Raw genomic sequence first — 20067 nt, forward strand, 5'->3', positions numbered from 1 at the left:
TCCTCAAGGCATGAGGGGGGTATGTGATGAAAGAAGTGATGCCAAACGTGATCCGCATACGCTGAATTTATCCCTTTGAATAATTACCCGTAAGGTTGCCTCCGTGTTTCGGCTCCAGCTCAATAATTTTACTTCCGACCATTATTCGTCAGCTGTAGTACTGCTGAAACGTTTTAAAAACTTTCCGGGATTTGTACTTCATGCACGTGGGAGCAAAGGCTTAACAGCGCCGACAGGTAGCAGCTGATCATCAGCGATAGTAAATGAAAATGTCTTCCCATTCATTAGAGCGCAGTCATATTGTATTAGGTCGCATAATTCAGCAATGCCTAACCCAGGGGTATTTCGCAGCAGCCCTCTAAAAGCAGCTCAATTTGGCAAATGGATATTTTTTTCTTTCAAACATCACAAAATTCTACTGACATGGAAAATTTTGGCTCGTGCTTTTATAGGGCGAGGAAGTATGTATACGTACGGTAGCTGATAACATCGCGTTGAAGGGCTGTGTTGATTGTGGCTTAGTAACTAACATAAGTCGCAGCATTAATTAAAATATCGCAAATAGCCCTTCCCTGCTTGTCGCATGTAACCTAAGCCCACGCTGTCTCCATCTAAAAAGATCCAAAGTTAAAAGGTTGGCATCTGACCCAAACTTTTAACACATTTGGTGACAAAAACATTGCGCATATCTCCTCTGAACCTGCACCTCAGCCCTGAAGTGAACCCTGACGGCAAATAATATTGGGTGGATACTCCGTGGCGCTGATGGCTAGATCTTTTATCTAGTTCGGTTTCGCTTTGTGGTTATCGTATTACCTCAAAGCGGCAGTGGAAAAAAGGCAGGTGGCTCACAGGGTACTCTTACGGTAAATTCTTGTCATCGATATCCAATCCTACGGCTTCGTTCTCAAACAAATAGTAGGAAAATTTTGGAACTGTCATTAAACACGAGCCAAGTAAATAAAGCGAAAAATAACGGGATTGATACGCACAGAGGTGTATATGTGTGGACGTGTCTTCACTGAGACTATGCTTAGAGAGCTTTTAGAGTGTCCATCACAAGCCTATTTGCGTTATAACCAAGCGAAGATATAGATTCCTAGAAACAACCGCACAACTATAGGGCATGAGTAAAAAATGAGAGCAGACAGTGCAACGCAGCTGTGAGCTGAACTGTTGGTACAGCATCTTAATGTTTATTGTACGGAGTTTCAACCACGCTTGAAAAGTGTGGTGAACTTCAGATATTTTCATATGAATAACTTGTGCCCATCGCACGAAGAAGCTTGCGCCGTTCTCTTCTGTGAGAGGACACTGCCTTCTTTTCACCTATTCTTACCCTCAGCAAAAGTATTGTCCAAACGGCAACAGATAAAGCGTCAATACAGTGCAAATAATGCACGTGAGACCTCAAAGGGCTCATTTCAGGAGATAACGTCGTTGACGTGAATGAAATTTGTAAGAGTCCAAAAGGTGTTGTACTGTCGTGCGAGAAATATTGTGCTGTTCGTTGGATTGAAGAAATTAATACCGTAAGAGCTGCCAATTTCCTCTACGCGACGTCACACACACAGTGCCTTCATTCCCCAAAGAAGGAGCATTTGGGTGCTGACGTCATCGATGAGTTTGCAGGACACCTGAACACCCTGCCGAAGTGAACCATGTGCCTGAGGACGTCCCTGCAACCGAGCGCCGTCGACCCACACGTGGCACGGCAGTAAAGTATTAAAAAGACCATCTGCGGAGAGTAGTCTTGACTCTGGCCCGGTAACCAGTTGGGAGAACCGTCCGAGGCCATGGTGTCGTTATTGCGCGCCACTGTCATCGGCCCGAAGGCGGCGGCAAACGCCATCTCGAGTGCGGCGACGTTGTTTAGTAATCGATTGTTGCCGCCGGTGCAGGCTATCTTGCGCTCGTAGCTCAAGAGACTAGGACCGCTGATCCAGCTACGGATATTGCGCTGGGCGTCGAGCCGGGTACCCCGCTACAGAGGGCACAAAGCAAAAAAAGACAGCAGTTTGAGACGAAAGCACATATGTATGCAGTTCATATCGAATATTATGTAGCATCTACGCCTACCCTAAAGCAGACAGCTAGTACGGGATCTAAGCCTGCTGTTACTCTCCCAGGCCCCTGAGGCTCCAAAGCAAAACTGACAAATGTGTCGGGGACTAGCGACAAAGCGGGAGATGCTAAAAGCCTCTGGCACCGATCAGGCCACCATCTAAAACAGTCTGATAATGTTTACAGCTGACACCATATCCAGTGAAGCGTGCCTATCAGTGTTATCGCGAACCAAACACGCTTTATTGACCTCAACCTAACTGCGCATTTGTAAGACACTTGAGAAAGGGCGTTTAAATTGTGCAGGTATTTTTTCTACAGCTAGGGAACAGTAATAAAGCAGAACGTTGAGCTTGTTGGTTATGCGCCACGGGGTAGCGTATGGTAAAAAATAGAGCTCGGTCATAATTTATTAATAGTAAAATAACGCCCTGTTAGTTATTTGCGACCGTTAAAGGTTTGATTTGGTTTATCTGGTTAAAATATCTAAGCGAGTCTCGTTACCCAAAGACCACGGGCACCTTCGATTTCGCCTCGATGTAAAGCAGCCAGTGATTACCGCGAAACAATTCAGAGAATCAGCACTGCAGTTCGAATATGAAATCTACCGAAGCAAGCACACTCTGCAGCTGGTTAAAAAAAAATAAAGAAAGCATATTTAATGCACTCCAAGATATACCTTGAAATCGAACGCCTTGACTAAGTGCTTGGCAACCACGGTGCCCAGCCCCCCATAGCTGGCCGCCGACAGCGAGACGTCGTCATAGAAGAGGGGCTCGGCGAAGACCGCCATCTGCAGGAAGAGTGAATTCCACCAGTACTCGTAGTGGGCCAGCTGCGAGTAGGACAAGTGCCGGTGCTGCAGCGAGTCATCCCGAGGCCAGTTTGGCGTCCGGATCTTGTACGCCTTGGCCAACTCGATCCAGCCCTTCACGCCCGCCCTGTGGGACGGCCATGAGAGGTGCTCATCCCTGTTCTCGACGCTGCCTTCGTGCGCCGCTACGCCACTCTGATCCCGCGGGGCAAAAGGAAACGAGGTCCGGACGACGACCAGAGGGGATCCAAGTGCCGCCTTGTGCCCGATGGCGAGTGTCCTGCGCACTTCGACCGCCTGTGGCGCTTCTGTGAAGCTAGGCTCGTCGACAGTTGCACTTGACCTTCGAGTGAGAACAAATAAAAAAAAAAAAAAAACGTTTGTCACATGTTCCCGTTCTGCTTGCGCAAATCACTGGACCCAGTGAAATGAGTGATCATACTGGTGCCTATCACTCGCTAATTTCACGAGTATCTCCAAGTAATGCATAACTATTTGTTAGATTCACAAGCTGCCACATATGAAAAATTACCCTACATATCAGATATACAGAGCCGCTTTAACCAAGCCGTACGAGCGTGTCTGCATGTCTTCGGGTTAGCGTGTCTTGACTCGGGGACCCAAGGATTCCGGGCTGTTTGACTTATAGCTCACGCTATCATCTCATGATCTCCATTTAATGATTTTCCAAAAGCAGTTAGCGAAGGCAAATAAAATTATGCGTTCTTTTTTTTTTTTGCAAGCCTTTTGACAAGGTTCCACAAAATCGTAGACCACAAATTAGGTTCTCCAATAAAAACGATAAATGTTAGCCTAGACTTATGCCTAGCGACCAAAAAGGCACATATTGTTTTCTTCAGCTATTGTTTTCGTTTTTGTTTTTTTTTCAAAAAATGGTGCACTCTTCGGTTTTCTCTTCCCGGCAGGTTTCGCAGCATTCCAAACACACACAGCGAAGGTGTCAAGTTATATACCTGCTGTGAATCGCTAGAGCAAAAATAGCATCCAGAAAGAATTATTCGAAAAAGGAGGCGTCGAACTGCTATTTTCCGAATTCCAAATTACAGGGCTGATCTTGCACCATCATTCATCAAAACATATCTAGATTATTTCTTGGATGCAGACAACGGCTAAATCTAGCCCAACAATTGTTTTGCTGCGTCTCTGTCTCTGAGTGAATTTTGCCGACATCATAGGCCACCTTTACCGATGCAGAACAGAGCAGTTGTATTTTCTTTTATTCAGGATTCCTGCGTATAATTTACGATTTGTTTTTTTCTTTTGCAGTATACTTGCCCATATGTGGTGCTACATGCCTGGATGTAACGGGACTGTACTATCGAAAGAACTGAATATTGAATATTGCGAGGAGCATGTTTGGACGGCTCATAACCACTCATAACGACGCCGAGAGTGACATCCACGATGGCAAGGCGCGACAATGCATCCTCCTTTGTTTCTCTTCCATGCAAACCACGCACTTACAGTCATCAAGAATAATAAGTTCAGCCAACCAACTAATAAGATCTTTCCAAACTCTCGCCTTGTTAACCCCTTGTCAGTGGCAATACAATGTACCAAGTATAATTCGTCTCCCACATCCGCGACAAAGCGAGAGCGCTTCTCACCGACATACACAACAAAACAGGAATTTAGCATATTTATCATATTCACGAACTTACAATTCAACTATGTCCTCCCCGCTGATTTGGCCTTTTAAATCCCTTCCAAGACCCCGCCTCCAGGCCTCGAACTTTGTGGCGGCCACAATAGCGGTGCTTTCCTTGCGAGCTTCCTCGTCCAGCCAAGGCGTTGACCTAAGATGGCGTCAGAAAATCGGTTAGAGACAGCTAGAAAATCACTCTACAATTCCCGACTAAGGCAATAGTTTCCTATAGAAAACCGGAAGACGCTATATACGGGGTGGGCTTTGGCGTTTTCTGGACGCTTGAAGAAAGGAGCCTAGAAACGCTAACGATGGATGCAATGATAGTTATAACTTCATTTCTGCATGGAGTCCCAACCATTCATTTCTGGTGAATTCTGCGGTAGCCTTGTGCGTAAGAACCACAGTGAGTACAGGGTAAGCTGTCTTGTCAACTGTGAACATTGTGGATTAACTGATGGCAGAGAAGTGTCAAAATTGCGAATAGGCCGGGACAGGAAAAAAGAACAAAGAAAAGCCTCATTCCTTTTTTCCTCTTAACGCCAGTTTTATTAAGGCGATCATCACCTTCCTCAGATGAGCCAGCATGTTTGTAAGAACACTACAAAAAAAAAAAAAAAACATATGACATTCCATGTTCGCCTCTTAACCGTACTATTAAACCTTCCGGGACCATGTGACTAGCGATCGCTTTAAAACCAAAAAGTGTACAGTGGGTCGTCCTACGCGGTCTAAAAATGATTATTATATCTTAGCAAAACCGTCGTCATGAAAACAAAACAAAACAATACGTGTCCACTTACAGTGGTTATGCCAAAAGCTAGTTAGGTGTTTTTCACTTCGTTTCTGCGTCGTGTGTACTGATTAAGCTTACAGCCGTAAGCTACTTCGTTATGTAAAACACATAGACATGAAGCCCTGCCTTAACAATGCCCCACGAACGTGCCTACGTAGCCTAAATTTAGCGAGTCACAATCGGGACCCAAAAGTCGCAGTTGTCTGATACCCTTTTAAAAGTCCTCCCCAAGTTGGCAAAGGCTTCGGATAAATAAGCAGACAATGGCGAAATTGGTGAATTCTGTCTCAGGTACTAGCGTGCCATAACGATCACTAAAAGCTTCGATATACGAGTAGTTGAAATCAAGATGGTGGTAACAGGGTCGTAAATGCGTACTTGAGTAGTCCAATCGTGGTGTTGCGGATTTTCTCGAGCATCTCCTCGGCCAGCTGCATGCCCGCTGCGCTCATAGTCGCGCGCGCCCTATCGAGGAACAGTTCTCGTCTGAAGCGGCTCTCTGCTAGCATATAGCAGTCCATGGGCCGGTTGGTCAGCGCCAGCGCCGAGCTGCCGTACGACGCGATGCCACCGTCCAGTGAAGCGATCACCGCGAACTGTTGCGCAAACCACCAGCCCAGCGCGTAGAGTAGATCCTGGTTGCTGCGTGTGCAGTCGAATCAGAGCAGTGTCAGTAATGTCTGCCCTAATAACGCAACGCGTGCACATGGCTTCTAGTTGCAATTGATTTCTCAGAATCTCCATCTAAACATCGGTAAATACCCAAGTTGCATAAATAAGATGCTAGTACAGTAATAAGCCAGATGCTTGAAATGATGGTCAACTGAACCAGGCTTCATCCAGACCTCATCGGTGTACACTTGAAGGCCTTACCAAGCTGCAAAACGCATTTCGGTTCAATTTTTCTACTCATAAATCAGTCCTTTTCTTCCAGAAAAGACGTTAACCGTAGCGAGAAAGGGACAGAGATAAAATTTTTACTCAGAATGGGCAATTTTCTGCATAGACATTTTATTGCGAGTTTCTACTTGTACTACTTTAAATTCAAAAGTGCTATTTTGTTTTTCATCTGATATAAACACAAAGCACTCATTGCGAATATTGAAAAAAAGGGGAAGCACAGAATTAGTTGAATCTGAATAATTAATTTGAATTTACAAGACAATAACTCTTGAAGAAAATCATTAAAATAAATTCTAGAAGGTATAAAATACTTTAAATCTTTCTTGAAACTTACCGGCAAAATCCTAAAATTATACCAGAAATGCGTTTTGAGGCAGACATTTTTTCCTTTACAACCTGACACAAGTTAAATTCAACCTTTGATTTGAAATTAATTTGAAGTTAATTGCAGTCCTCTTATTTTATGTGGAATGAATGCACCAGTCATTCGCCACTCTGTTCCCATCCGCTTCTTGTCCCGCTGGGGGCCGCGCCCGAGGAATGCTTTAACGGGACGTATTCATCGACGATGTTCGCGCAGCGGAAAAAACCGCGCCTGCTTGACACCGAGCTGCAGAAGAAGCAGCGGGCGATGCCGCGTATCTTTCGGCTGAAATCAAGTGTGATGAGGAAGTAAAATGCAAGGAGAAGTAGATGAGAGCAGCGACGCTGTCCCATCTGTTAAAAATTGCGAAAGTTGTTCTCTCGACACCACTTTGCTATCTGTAATAAGCGCACAAGGTCACACAAGGATTTGCAAGCTCGAATGAATAAAGACGCACACGGGAACTCTTGGTAACTAATCGTCAGACATTTCCTTGCGTTGGTGCCGAAGAGTGGCAGACAGTAGTTGTGCGGCATGATACCGCATGCGCATAGGGCATTGTTGACAAATGCAGCGGCCACACACAGACGTAGAACTAGCACAACCAGGCGGCCAGGCAGAGCATTAAGAATGAGAACATGTGCCTTCGAGGGACTTCGTCACGGAGTGGTATCCCTTCCCCGACCATTTAAGCACAACGCGACAGGTCACACCAAATACGCCTCTAAATCACTGTCTCAAACTGTACCCGTTAACAAATCCTATTCGGCGTCCGCGTGTTTACCTGGCTTTACGATATCCCGTTTGGGCATTCAATTTGCAATGCCCCAGCTCGCAAAGGACAAAAAGTACCTACCTATATCGCCCGAAGAGCGAGTTCATGGTCGCTGATAGGGTGATGTCATCGCTCAGGACGTAATCATCGGGCTGGAACTGGTGCGGGCTCATGAGCTCGTTCAGGTAGTTGAGCCACATTTTGGTGGTGATATTTGGCATGTACTGGTGTGTCAGTTGAAACTCTACTTTAATTACTGTAATGGTGCTTCGTCTTACGCTTTCCCTGCGCACAAGAGCGTGAAGGCATCGTCGTTTGCTTGGGCACTGATAACAACATAATAATTAAGATCTCGTGATACCGCCTAACATGCAGGTGATTAGGCACTACAACTTATCCGAATTTCATCAACGTGAAAAGCCTAGAAACCTTAACTGCAAATAATTCGATGCTGCTGACGGTGGCTGCATGTTATATGGACCCGTAATCAACGTCATCGTCTTTTATAACGAAACAAAGCCTCACTCGAGAGAAACTACCGCATGTGCCGCTGATGGCAAGGATACGAAACCGAAATTGATTTCCGCCGCAGATAGTCGATAATGCATCATACTGTATCATTATAATCCCCAATAATAAACCAGTAATATGATTAGCAAAGTTAAAACGTATGTAAATAATTTCAAGAATACATTCTGTATTCGACATAGTGGATTCTTTCTGAAGTCTTTCAAGTGAAACTAGAATTATGGTATAGCTATTAACCGGGCGTGAGCTGTGGTATAGCGATTTAGTATTTAATAAATTACCAAAGGGCGTAAGTGTTGTAGCGAACGTACTTATTCCCGAAATTACTTCCATGAAGAAGACCACAATGCTTTATTCGTTGGCATAGGTTTGAACCCATGGTTTGAACCATGGTTTTCCTAGTCGGGCACCTTGAAAGTAAGAGCGCGCAATAAGCGCTAGCCATTGGGTGAGTCGCGATGCGCGCGTGGTCTTAACCGCAATCTTTAAACTTTGGGAAGGAAAAGTTACATAGCAGCTGGCGATTGATATGACGACAGGCATTCCGATACATGATACTACGGCGTTTTAGTTTAACCAAAGCTGAAGTTTTTAACACGCAGGCACCAGGGCTTCCCCTGATCCGAAACGTCGTTGTTGGTGTATGTGTCCGTCCTCTTCACGAGCATACTTCTGGCAGCTTAATTGCCAGGTAATCTAGCCATACATTAATTGGTCGGTGAAATATGTGAAGTCACGTGATCGCACGTCATGGCCCAATTGATAGGAGCTGCACCCTTGGGCAGCTTTTCTAAGAGGGGTATCGAGCCCACCGGCACCCCTGAAACCTCCAGCTTTTTTCTGTTTCTGAAGGGCCTGTCACACTAGCACGACATGACGCCGATTTGGTCTGCCAACAGCGCGTCTTCCTGATGTCTGCGTCTATGTCACACTGCGCAGAACGGAAACAGTCGGCCGACAGTCGGTGTCGGCGGCGCGTCTCTCGCAAGACGGCTGTCGGCCGACGGTCGCCTAACTCCTGTGTCACACTAGCCAGACAACGTGCAAAACTTCCCCACCGACTAGGCCCTCTCATTCTCACTCTCTTCTCGTGTCATGATACGTTCCTTTTCTTAATCCTTTTATTTTTTTTTCTACCATGCGAAATTCTCCTTTCTATAGCTACTCCCTATCTTATTTTTCTTGGTTTATTCTCGGAACTACTAAATTAAGGAACGCATAATTTTAATTCTATTTCATATATTCGACCATACCAAAACAAGCGCCTCAACAGTCGTGAAGCTGCGCTAACCACTGCACCACAAAAGCTAGGCCTAACCGGTGCTTTCAGAGGTTGACATAGCCAATATGCTGTCTTGCAGCGCGAACGTCGCGAACGCAGTAGAAGCGTTTACCGCTTAACTGACTGTTCAGCTTGCTGAGAGTAAACTGCAGCTAGTTTGAATCATGCCGTGTTGTGCAGTAACAGATAAAACTTTCGGCGGATTTCGTAAAACCTTAGGCGGATTTCACAGGGCTGGCCGCGGGACCACGACTGCTGTTGGTTCTGTTGTAAAGTGTAAACGTTAGTTCTGCGCACACAATTCTTGAAACACACTGAATAATGGAACAAGAATTTATTGCGTGATGCGTAACATAGCGTTGAAATAGGCTTGTGAAGTAGCGACGCAGCGACTAGACGTTATGACTGTAAACACAACGATCGAAGTGCGCAGTAGGATCGGCAGCTCTAGGCTGGCTTCAGGAAAATAATAGCTTCTTTTGATAATTTCTTTGTCACGCACTATGTTCATTTTGCACTATTCTGTGCTGTTCGAAAACGCGGAAAGATTTCTCATGGTCCCAACGCGCGCCGCAAATATATGCGCCCCGAGTTCACTGCCGTTGATATTCCACGCGCATTCGGCGGCCCCGAGTATACTTTGGCGGCTCACGCTCGCGTTTTGGTCAGGGATTAGGCGTTGATTCTACTTTTTTACGTATATTAGTGCTGAAAGGCATTCGCCGTCGACGTGGTGTACAGAGGCGGCTTTGCGTTTCGAGAAAGTTTTTGCTCGGCGGCCGATCTCGGAAAGACTCGATCACCGACAGTCGGCAGACTGGTTTTGTCGGTGTCTCCGGCCTCAAAGCCTGTCACACTGGGAAGACGTTTGGTTTTCGGTCGTGTTGGTGTCGTCGTCGGCCTAGTGTGACAGCTTGGTCGGCCGCAGACACGGTCGGCCGACGATTTGGCCGACCGTCGGTGTCGTTGTCGGGTCTGCGTCGGCGTCGTGTCGTGCTAGTGTGACAGGCCCTTAAGCCATGCAGGAAGTTTCATACAGCTTGGTTTAAGCGGGGCATTATATCTGCGTCGCTGCGCATATTTGAGAAGCATACATCACATGATATGTTAAAAGGACACTGAAGATAAAAATGTAAAGTTGCCTTGTATTGATGAAATACCAGCTCCAAAGCGCAAAGCACCATCTTACTGAAAACAAAGCTCTTGTAAGGTAGAAAAGAGCGAGAATAAAAATACATGCATCGCCGCCACAGCACATTTCCTCAAGTCCAACTAACGTAACGCGCAAGGGATCCAGGAGGCTGTCTAATGCGAGTTACGGTTACTTGTCTGAATTGTGAACTATGTTGTGTTTCCAGACTGCATGCGCGCTTTTATCTCGCAAACAAAAGAAGGCATAAAGGCGCCGTAAATGTTGGAACAGAACCTGCCACTACAGGCGGCCAGTTTCGTTTCAATATGTCCAGATTTCGGAGCTTCGCGATCAGAGCTTTGCACTTTGCATGCTTCCAAGGGATTTCTTTTCTTACAAGCCTCAATTTACAAGTGTGAAACAGCAGGGAAGACCAACGTCTCCTAAAACGAAGTTCATGTCTCGGTAAGCGCTTCCCTGTTGTAAACTATTGCACAAAATTTCTACGAATTGCTCATATCATTTTAGTGTACAGGATAAACCTGTACAAAACCGGGTGAAGCTGTCATACAGGCGACCCTGCATAAACCCGCAGTCCCCGGCTGCCGAGAGATAAAGGAGGGCTGGAACAAGATTCAGATCTATACAGGCACAAATACCTGAGAGAAAAAAACGCAAGAAATAACTGTCTTGACGAAACTTCGGCAAGGACGAAACCAAGATCCTTCTGAAGCGTAATTAAGCGCCCTGGCCATGCGCTACGCCAACCCTTGACACTTTCTGCATTGTTGCAAATTACGTATCGCAACTGCGCTTTTCTCACGCGTCTGAAATCGCCTGTAAGCTACTGCCTTTTAAGCATGCTGAATGCTTTGGCATCTTATTTACTGATTCCCCGTGTTTATAAAGTATCTGTTTTGGCGTCGCCTCACTACGCACACACAGAGCTGCCTGGCGCTCAGTTTCTGAAAGAACCAGTATCTTAACTTAAAATGCATCTTATGCGCAGCAACGCTGACCAACCTGTAAGCACCCAAGAAAGCGTTGAAGGAAGGACATCTTGGTCTGTTCACATTAAGGAATACACCAGTGAAGGAAACGGAAGAAATTGTGCAAAGCAGGTCACGCGTTATCCTTTTTAATTTTCAAACCCTGTGCGACGCCCATATTCTGCTGTCTTTACTCGTTGGTCGTGCCGGTGGTTCCGTGATGCCAGCAGCCGCACCCGTAGCTTCGCTTGCTGTCTAAACTGTCACCGCGTCGACGTCCGGACATTCTTAACATCCTGCTGTAATCGAGCTGCCTCCGCTTCGCCGCAAGAACTTAGTTGTCAAGTTCGGGGTCTATGGCTGTCGCAAAAGAAGCAATGGCTCGATAGATCGATGGCTCCGGCCAGCGGTGGCCAACTTCAGCTGCTGCTAGAGCGGTCAAGGAGTTCAAGTTTACGTCATGTTATGCGTCATTTTACCCATTTACATAGCTGGAGAAATGGAGAAAACTGTTTGAATAAAAGCGGGGGGGGGGGGGGGGGTAAATCTCTTCAACTTCAAATGGTAACATATAGGTAATAAATGTGCCGTTTGTTGCCAGACAAGCAGCTGCAAAGCAACGAAATGTCACACTATACGGTTTCGCTAACATAACAATTATGACAGAGCTTCCGAGAGTGTCCGGGAGGCGAAAAGCAAGGCGGCCGTGTGCTGTGCGATGTCAGTGCACGTTAAAGAACACCAGGTGGTCGAAATTTCCGGAGTCCTCCACTACGGCGTCTCTCATAGCCTCAGTTGCTTTGGGACATTAAACCCCACAAACCAACAAACCAACAACCAACCTTTAGCCGATGTAATCCTATGCAAATCAAGCAAAATGGTGGAAGATCAAGACAAGCCAAGCAGAAGACGATAATGAAACAGCGATGATAAAAAAGCGTGATACTCTTGGAGTCCTGTGCAAAACACAATGTTTATTGAAGATTCGAGACTTCGGTGACCATTCTTCCACCATCTCTATTTATCGAACATTCTAAAAATGGGCATATTGCCAGCTTTATAGATGTACTATGCATAATTCTGAAGTGTTCGTTTCTATTTATCACATCTCAGCCTACTCGACCGAGTTTGATTTGTTCACAGTGTTCTTTCATTTCTCTTTGTTCAATCCCGTATTCCATTGCCCAGGTGAGCGAATTTTATGTAGTGAAAAAAAAAATGAATTGCTTCTCAGAAGTAATAATGACCTAATTCTCTCATCTTGCGAGCAGAAGGATGTAATTCTGTTCTGCAACTTTGAGGAAATTATGTGTTGTTGCGCAATTTATTTTCAGCAGTGGTGTAGTAAAAAAAGATGTCCAATGTGTGGAATTGAAGCATCCTTACTTTGTGACTATCACTTCCAAATGCAGCCTAGAAAAAATAAATTTTTTGAATGGTGTTCTTTATGCGAGCTCACCTTTGAAAACTTTACTACATAAAAATAATCTCGAAACATTTCCCAACCCCTTTCGGCTGTTAGTGCAATTTTAACCGGCTTGCACCTGGCTTTGCCATGTGCTAAACGGTACATACGCTGATTTCATTGGGCCGAACATATCTTAATATATTATTTTTCTCTATCATTTACTTAAGATTAAGGTCATTTGCTTAAACTGCTGGTTCAAGAAATAGCCGCTACGCGGCCGTGCTTTTTAAAAGTAAAACCAATGAAGCAAGCCTATCAAAAAGAAGGGAGGAACAAGTGGCCATGATCTATTTTGTGAAGGGTCATTCAGATCAGCTTGATTCGAGTGTTCCGAAGGTCTACCTAAGATACTGAAGTTCACTGTGCTGCTGCAGAATTATGCTTGCTGCAGCGCTTGTTTCTCCAGACAAAAAAAAAATATGCGTCAGCTGGTACATTTGACCCTGCCAGCGGTCAGAACACAGCTATGAACCGCATGTGGCATAGCATTATATTTATTACACTGATAAATAACGCAACTAATGTTCTCTTATCGACTGAGCGCGGCGGTGAAAGTAATTCATTTCTCTTAGCAACCAGTTCAACTTCAAACAAGGGTAAAGCAGTGTTTCTACAATAGTTAATTGTGAGCCTCTCTCGTATACTTCGTCTGTTTTCCAGACAAATAGTGTAGGAAGAAAGAAGGCTGGCTGAAAAACGCTGTGATTACGCGTTCCTAAGTCCACTAAATTTATTTCCTAGTGTACTGCCAAGCGTTGCCAGTCCTAAGTCTGACTAACAGCAGTACTAAATACGCTTTATTCTCTTTTCTACTAATCTTGAACAGCATGATACGAAAACGTATTTTGATAGCAATAATTCGACCAAACGATACTGAATATCAATAGAAAAATGTATGAGAAGGTAGTATTCGAACGTACATGTATTTTCAATACCATTCGCATCTGGCTGTATGGTCATCTTAAGAAGACCTGCACGGTAAAAATGTTCTACTTGAACTGTACCTCGTAATGAATGTCTTTAAAGCTATGGCTTCATTCTTTGTGTTTGGTTTGCTTAAGGCTTCGAAGGTATCTGCCATGGTAACGTGCCGCAATTGTCAACAAGAATAGTTGTTGCGCAGGGCAGGGATCACTGTCGCCGCTTCTGCCTGATGGCGTATTCCTATCGGCGATACGCATCACGTAATCGTGCTACGCAACCGAAAAAAAAGTCCGCTTCAGTTCCTAAGTTGTCATTGGCTAGAGAAAAATTTGTGTCAGTTGACGGCTATACTTTGAATTGCCGACTGGAGTTCGCCAAAAGGTCACAGGTCAGATAATTTTATTCCGTTTCTGCGCATCTCTTAGCACCCATTAATTAGGGCTAATTAAGTAGCAGAAAAAGGCATTGGGCCTATAACCCCTTCCCCAAAAATATATTTCAGTTCATATACGTTGGAATAGTTTCATGAACGACTGCAGGTTAGAAAGCTGTGGAGCAAAGGTCGTTTCTTTCTTACCGCCTGTGGGCACCACGGTGGTTGACAGCCAACGTAGAATAGCATTCGACTCTCGCGATATTCGAGTGCACATCGGCCAGAGTGAAAAGTACGAACTCGAGATTGGGAGACTCGATGATTTCGTGCATCTCCTTCTCGATATCCAGCAGCCTCTTGATGTGAGATCGGTCGTCCCTGCTGGCACCGAACACTTCGTAGAAGAGCAGCGCGTACTGCGTCAGCCGGCCCTGATGAGCGGAGATCTGCTGCTGACGGCGCCATTTCTTCATCTGGACGCGGTTGACGTACAGGCTGTACCTGCAGGGGACAGACCACAATCAGAACACTCAGGACAATTGCCATCTACATCATCGCGCTGAGTAGAATTCGTCGCAGGACAATCGCCCCTTCAAATGATCGCCAAGGAGTTTTGTTATCGAAATATAGGTTACTAATACGCCCTAGAAAAGTTCCCAAGCTCTTCCTTCCGCCTCACTCGTGATCAAAATTCCGATTACTCGCACTTACTGCTATTTTTATGCCCCATACTAATAGGTGCAGTATACGCACCTCGTCTGATTGGGCAACTTCCACAGGCTCATTTCGAACCAGAACGGGACGCCCCAATTGATGAGCAAGTCCAGCAGTACGTAGAGCGCGTGCTTGCCCATTGAACCGTACTTGGGCCATTTCAGGCCTCGCTCCCGCATGAAGGACACCAGGTGGCCCAGACTATCTCGGCCCGGGTCCATGCAGGCCCGGTACAGGGCGAACGCTCCTGCGGAGACAGGTAAAAAAGGATATGACGGGGCTTTCACATACAGAGGCTTACAAATGATCGCGGTGAACGACATCATCCTTGTGTGCCAGTGTATAGTAAGCCGCCACAACAAACTTGCGCGCTCGCATGTACTTCTTTGGTAATATTACCCAGGTGGGCCGGAGGTATTAAGATGCGGTGTTTGCCAAAGATGTAAAGCCCGAATGGTTTGCTGCAGTAGGCCTCGCCACGCGAGTGTTCTCCATCTTATGGAAGAGAACGACTTCTCCTCAGCCCTCCGCAAGTTAAAGCTTGCTAGGATGCTTCAAATAAACTCATCTAATTAGCTTAGCAGCCAACCTCTTCGCCTGCGTTGACAAAGACTAAGTGTGAGCCATGTAAACGATTCTCAAGATAAAGTAATTCTCTGACCAATATGATCTAGTTGGGTTCGGAAAATATTACAGTTCATCTCTTAAGATATCTCTTAAGAGATGAACGGCGAAGGCTAGTTCTTGCTCCTCTTATCGATCCCCTCTTTCTCTTGCCTCTTTTCTTAACCTATATCTCTTTCCTTTCCTCACTTCAGCTCTCATTTTAGTCATTACTAGTCATTACTGAGCATTTCTCTTGGGCCCTCATTTCAGCCATTACTAGTGATTGCTAACCATTTAGTCATTTCTAATCAATTCTAGTCGTTACAAGTCTTCGTTCCCATATTGGCCATTTGTAGCCATTAGTAGTCATTACAAGTTATTGGTAGTTGTTTTAGTAATTACTACTCGTTACTGAACCTTTTAGACATTTATAATCAATTGTAGTTTCTACAAGTCGTCGCCAGACATATGGGCCATTACAACTCATTAGTCATTAGTTCTTTCCTCTACCAATGTATTATAACTTTATTAATCACTATCGATCGACTTTTCTCCTTAAATCAGTTTTTAATCTGTCTTCATACGGCGGACATTTCCTGGAGAAGCGTTCGGCTGTCACGTGCAGCCGACGCACCGTGAACAAAGAAATGTTTTAGCCTTAAAATAGCCATACGACAAGTGAAGGGGTGGTAGCCGGTCGGGGGAACAAAGGCACCGTTTTCGGCTGTGTTTCTTCCTCTGCGTGCCGACGGCGCGCGTCATTTCCTTTGACGCAGGTACGCATCCAGAACAGGGGCCACCGGCAGACACGTGGCGCTTCTTGTGCCGCCATCTTAACTGCCACAAAGACTTCCTCCCCACCAGCAAGTCCGAACCCCTTCGGGGCACATGTCATCAGTAGTAGAGTGTGCAAGTGCGCGATATTGCAATGAACTTGACGCTCCCTCGACACTGGGCCCACCCTTCAAATAGGGGCACGAACCCTATAAAACTCTGACTGTTTTCAAGCATCGGTGTTCTTGATTGACTCGTCTAAAAATGTAAACAAACCGTCTTCTTCATCCTCGGTACCCGTTTACTCGTCACCATCTCTGCTGGGTGGACCGGGCTTCGTCTTGGCCGAGAGTCGTAAAGCGCGGCACCACATCTAACCGTGCATGCTTACAAAATAGAAGCTGAAAATTTCAGGGGAGCACTCAAGTCACCTTACGTGCAGCAAGGCGAAAGCCTTCTGGCCGCCCTGCTGCAATCCTGAAAGGTTGCTGGTTCCTCGAGAAAGAGAGAGAGAAAGAGAGAAAAAGAATCTCTCTCCAGAGAGAGTGAAAAAGAGAACGAGACTTTCTTCCTCACTCTAACTCTATCTCATTCTCTACTCACCCTCTTTTTCTCTATCTAGAGAGAGAAGGAGAGAGTAAGGAGAATCTCACCCTCTCTACTCTCTCTCCCTATAAAGAGAGCGAGAAGGAAGGGACGGAAAGAGAAAGAGGAAGACGAGGAAAGAGAGATAGTCTACTTCTCTCTCTCTCTCCTCGTCTTCCTCTATCTCTCTCTTTCTCACCACTATCATTATATATCATTGACTATAACTATCGGTCTCTATGTACCAGGGCCCCACCGATATCCCGTGAAATCTAGCGGACTCATCTCGTGCACAATTTCAGCGGACGACACTTATGAGCTGTTAAAGACTTTCGCCTTAATTTAAAAAAAATCCCCCGCCGGGGTGGCGCAGTGGTTACGGCGCCCGACTACTAGCTGTTCCCAAGGACGCGGGATCGAATCCCGGCCTCGGCGGCAGCTTTTCGATGGAGGCGAAAAGCAAGGCGCCCGTGTGCTGTGCGATGTCAGTGCACCTTAAAGAACCCCAGGTGGTCGAAATTTCCGGAGTCCTCCACTACGGCGTCTCTCATAGCCTGAGTCTTTGGGACGTTAAACCCCACAAACCACAACAGTACAAAAATCCAGCGCGTCATTGAGCACAAATACATTGCTCTAATTTTCGCACCCAGCATGTCATGGTCGAAACACAAATTTAATAACCTCAACGGCACATAAAACATTACAACATCTGCGTCGCACCATAGCTCCAAGGGATACGAAACTCTTAATGTATCACTAATCGTGCTCTACATGAATACGCTTCTCTTGTCCGCAACCCCCATAAACAACACGATACTAAAGAAATCGAGACTGTCCAGAAGAACGCCATTCATTTCATGTGCCATAAGTTCAATAAGAATTTTTCGTCCTCCACAGCGCTTTCACCGCTAGGCTTGCAATCGCGCTCGGCTCGCCGAAGGACCAATTCTTTAAAGCTTATACATTTTATTATTAACTCCTCTTGTCGTACTTCTTCAGCACCACCTAGCACGAGAAATCATCACAGCTTAAACCTAGCGTCTTATTTTGTCCACACAGACGCATTTAAATACTTTCTTTTCGTGTGTATTCGAATGCTGTAATTTCTTGCCTGGCAACACTCGTTCTCTCTCTTAACAGTTATTTTGAGCGTCTATAGAATAATTTTGCCTATATTTCGTCTGGTCGTTTTGCTCACATTGTCTCTGCTATTTGCCTTTCTTCTGTTCCTTTTTTTTTTTTTTTACACTGTGATTTCACACACACTTCCGCAATAGCTCAGTATGGCTACAGAAAGTCTGAATAGATCAATTTTGTTGCTCCTATCCGATGTCTCTTTGGGACGTTTATTCCTGTAATCGAAACTTACGTAACCACAAAAATGGCGGCCAAGTTACGATGAAGGCGGTGGTCGTGCCCGTTAATGAACCTCAGGTGGCTGCATTTTGTAGCAAGAGCTGTACATGGTGGCAAAGACGAGCGGCGGCGTCTGCGGCTATTTGACCTGAAGCTCAGCCTCAATTTCAAACCTTGCAGCCATGCCATAGCAACACTAATTTTATATCGTTGTGTAGCTCATGTCGAGTACATTAGCAACACGAATGTTATATCATTGGATAGCTGATGGTGAGTATATATGAGCTATATTAACTGCATTGAATTAATTAGTTAATTAGAGAGCTTCGAGAGCAGTTTAGCGCTATAGTATCAGCCATATATCGTTGGATAGCTTTATCGAGAATATGCACTCGGTTAAATTCGGGTATTAGTTTTTAGTTAATTGTAATAACTAAAATTGAACTTCAATTACATCATTAGGTAACGCATACTTGAATAGTCTACTTTAAGTACAATTGAACTACACTGATTACAGGTCACATTATTATCATTATTAGATATATGTAAAAAAATTGAACTTTACAACGTCAGGGAATGCATCTTTAAAAGATCGCGACGAGAAGAAACCAAAAAACAAACGCTAAATCGTTCAAAGGCGCGAAGACCTGAGCTATCGCTCGTCAAACTGTTAGACCAAGTTTAAGCCGCAGACAATGTTTATGCTGAAGCACTTTGCTGCGGTGCATCTATCTCCTCTGGAGATCTCAGCGTGCATGTTACACATTAGAGGCTCATAGGTCAATTGACGCCTCTTATGAAGAATCACGATGCACGCATGAGTGGGATGGCTGTGATCATGTAACTACATAAGAGACACATTCTTTATATGTACACTAAATAGAGACGTCAATCTGCGCCGAAAGGGTGCCGTGTTTCAAAAAGACCATTCGGAATGAGAACGGAGCTTTTGAAAAATGGAGAAAAATAAAACAAAAATAAATTAGGGCTACTCTCCGCATTTAAAAACTGCAGACAGGCAGAGAAGTATAATTGGATAGTTTTAATTCGAAGCAATCATTTCTTCAAGTCTGCCCAAAAATTAAATGGCATGAATAAGCGGATTTAGCATGTCCCAAGTGACCTCCGTGCTTGAATAACATCCCAGACCTCGTTCGCCGGTGGAAACCAGAACTGCACGAACAAAAAAAAATTGTTGTTTCGCTGGTGTGGGTGAATGTCGCGTCATGTTTCGTGGGCCCTACTGCCTTACGCACTGATCCAAAGAAGAACAAGAAACTCGCATCAAAATTTTAGTGCGTCTACTTCTTTAAACTTTCCCGTACAGCAACAGTGCAACGGCGCGCCTACAGATGGGCCCGAAGCACGCACCTTCGGGTTTCTTCTTCCTCTCGAGGTAAGCGGCTCCATTGGACTGCCACAGACGCATCATGTCGGTGGCCGTGTCGGTGACCAGCTCGCTGTTCCACCTGATGGGGCCGCACACGTGCGCCTCGATGTCTGCGCACGGGTCGACGTTCTGGTCCAGGCGGCCTAGGATCTCGGAGGCCAGACGCTGGCAGCCAGCGGTGCTGCAGACCGAGCTCTGCTCGAGCTTCTGCGGTCCCGCGTACCACCTGGGCGCCAGCAATGCCGTCATGCCGGTGAGAACCACGGCGAGCAGCACAACGCACACAGCGACGGCTTCCCGTGGGACGTCGCATCGCACAATGTCGTTCTTCCTTGTGGTGTCGCCTTGAGCGCCCTCTTCTGCCTGCGATACCATCGTGGGCGTTAGCGAAAGGAAGAATGCTCATGGTAGCCGCAAAACGAGTTTACCAAAGCCCATGAGCCAGCCGCACTCAGCGAGTCCACGCGGTGCGCTAAAGAATATTAGAACAGTGATGTTGACAACCTTCTATGTGTGCGCAGAAGTGAGCAATGAATGCTCGCATTGCCGCCTCGTCCCATGTGA

General features: G+C 45.6%; 1 protein-coding gene across 1 annotated transcript; it reads right to left on the reverse strand.

The window, feature by feature from the left end:
• Positions 1–1579: 1579 nt before the first annotated feature.
• LOC146190306 (neprilysin-11-like) lies at positions 1580–19853 on the reverse strand. Its single transcript, XM_084599768.1, has 8 exons — positions 19485–19853; positions 14832–15039; positions 14379–14579; positions 7464–7667; positions 5719–5982; positions 4561–4695; positions 2744–3221; positions 1580–1984 (listed from the first exon to the last, which is right to left on the reverse strand). Exons 1-8 carry the CDS (start codon positions 19750–19752, stop codon positions 1580–1582), a joined length of 2163 nt encoding a protein of 720 aa, XP_084455894.1. The 5' UTR covers positions 19753–19853.
• Between the last annotated feature and the right edge of the window lie 214 nt (positions 19854–20067).

The sequence above is a fragment of the Amblyomma maculatum genome, chromosome 4, assembly GCF_055883805.1.
Source record: "Amblyomma maculatum isolate TAMU_Amacu chromosome 4, ASM5588380v1, whole genome shotgun sequence".
Classification (NCBI taxonomy): Eukaryota; Metazoa; Arthropoda; class Arachnida; order Ixodida; family Ixodidae; genus Amblyomma; species Amblyomma maculatum.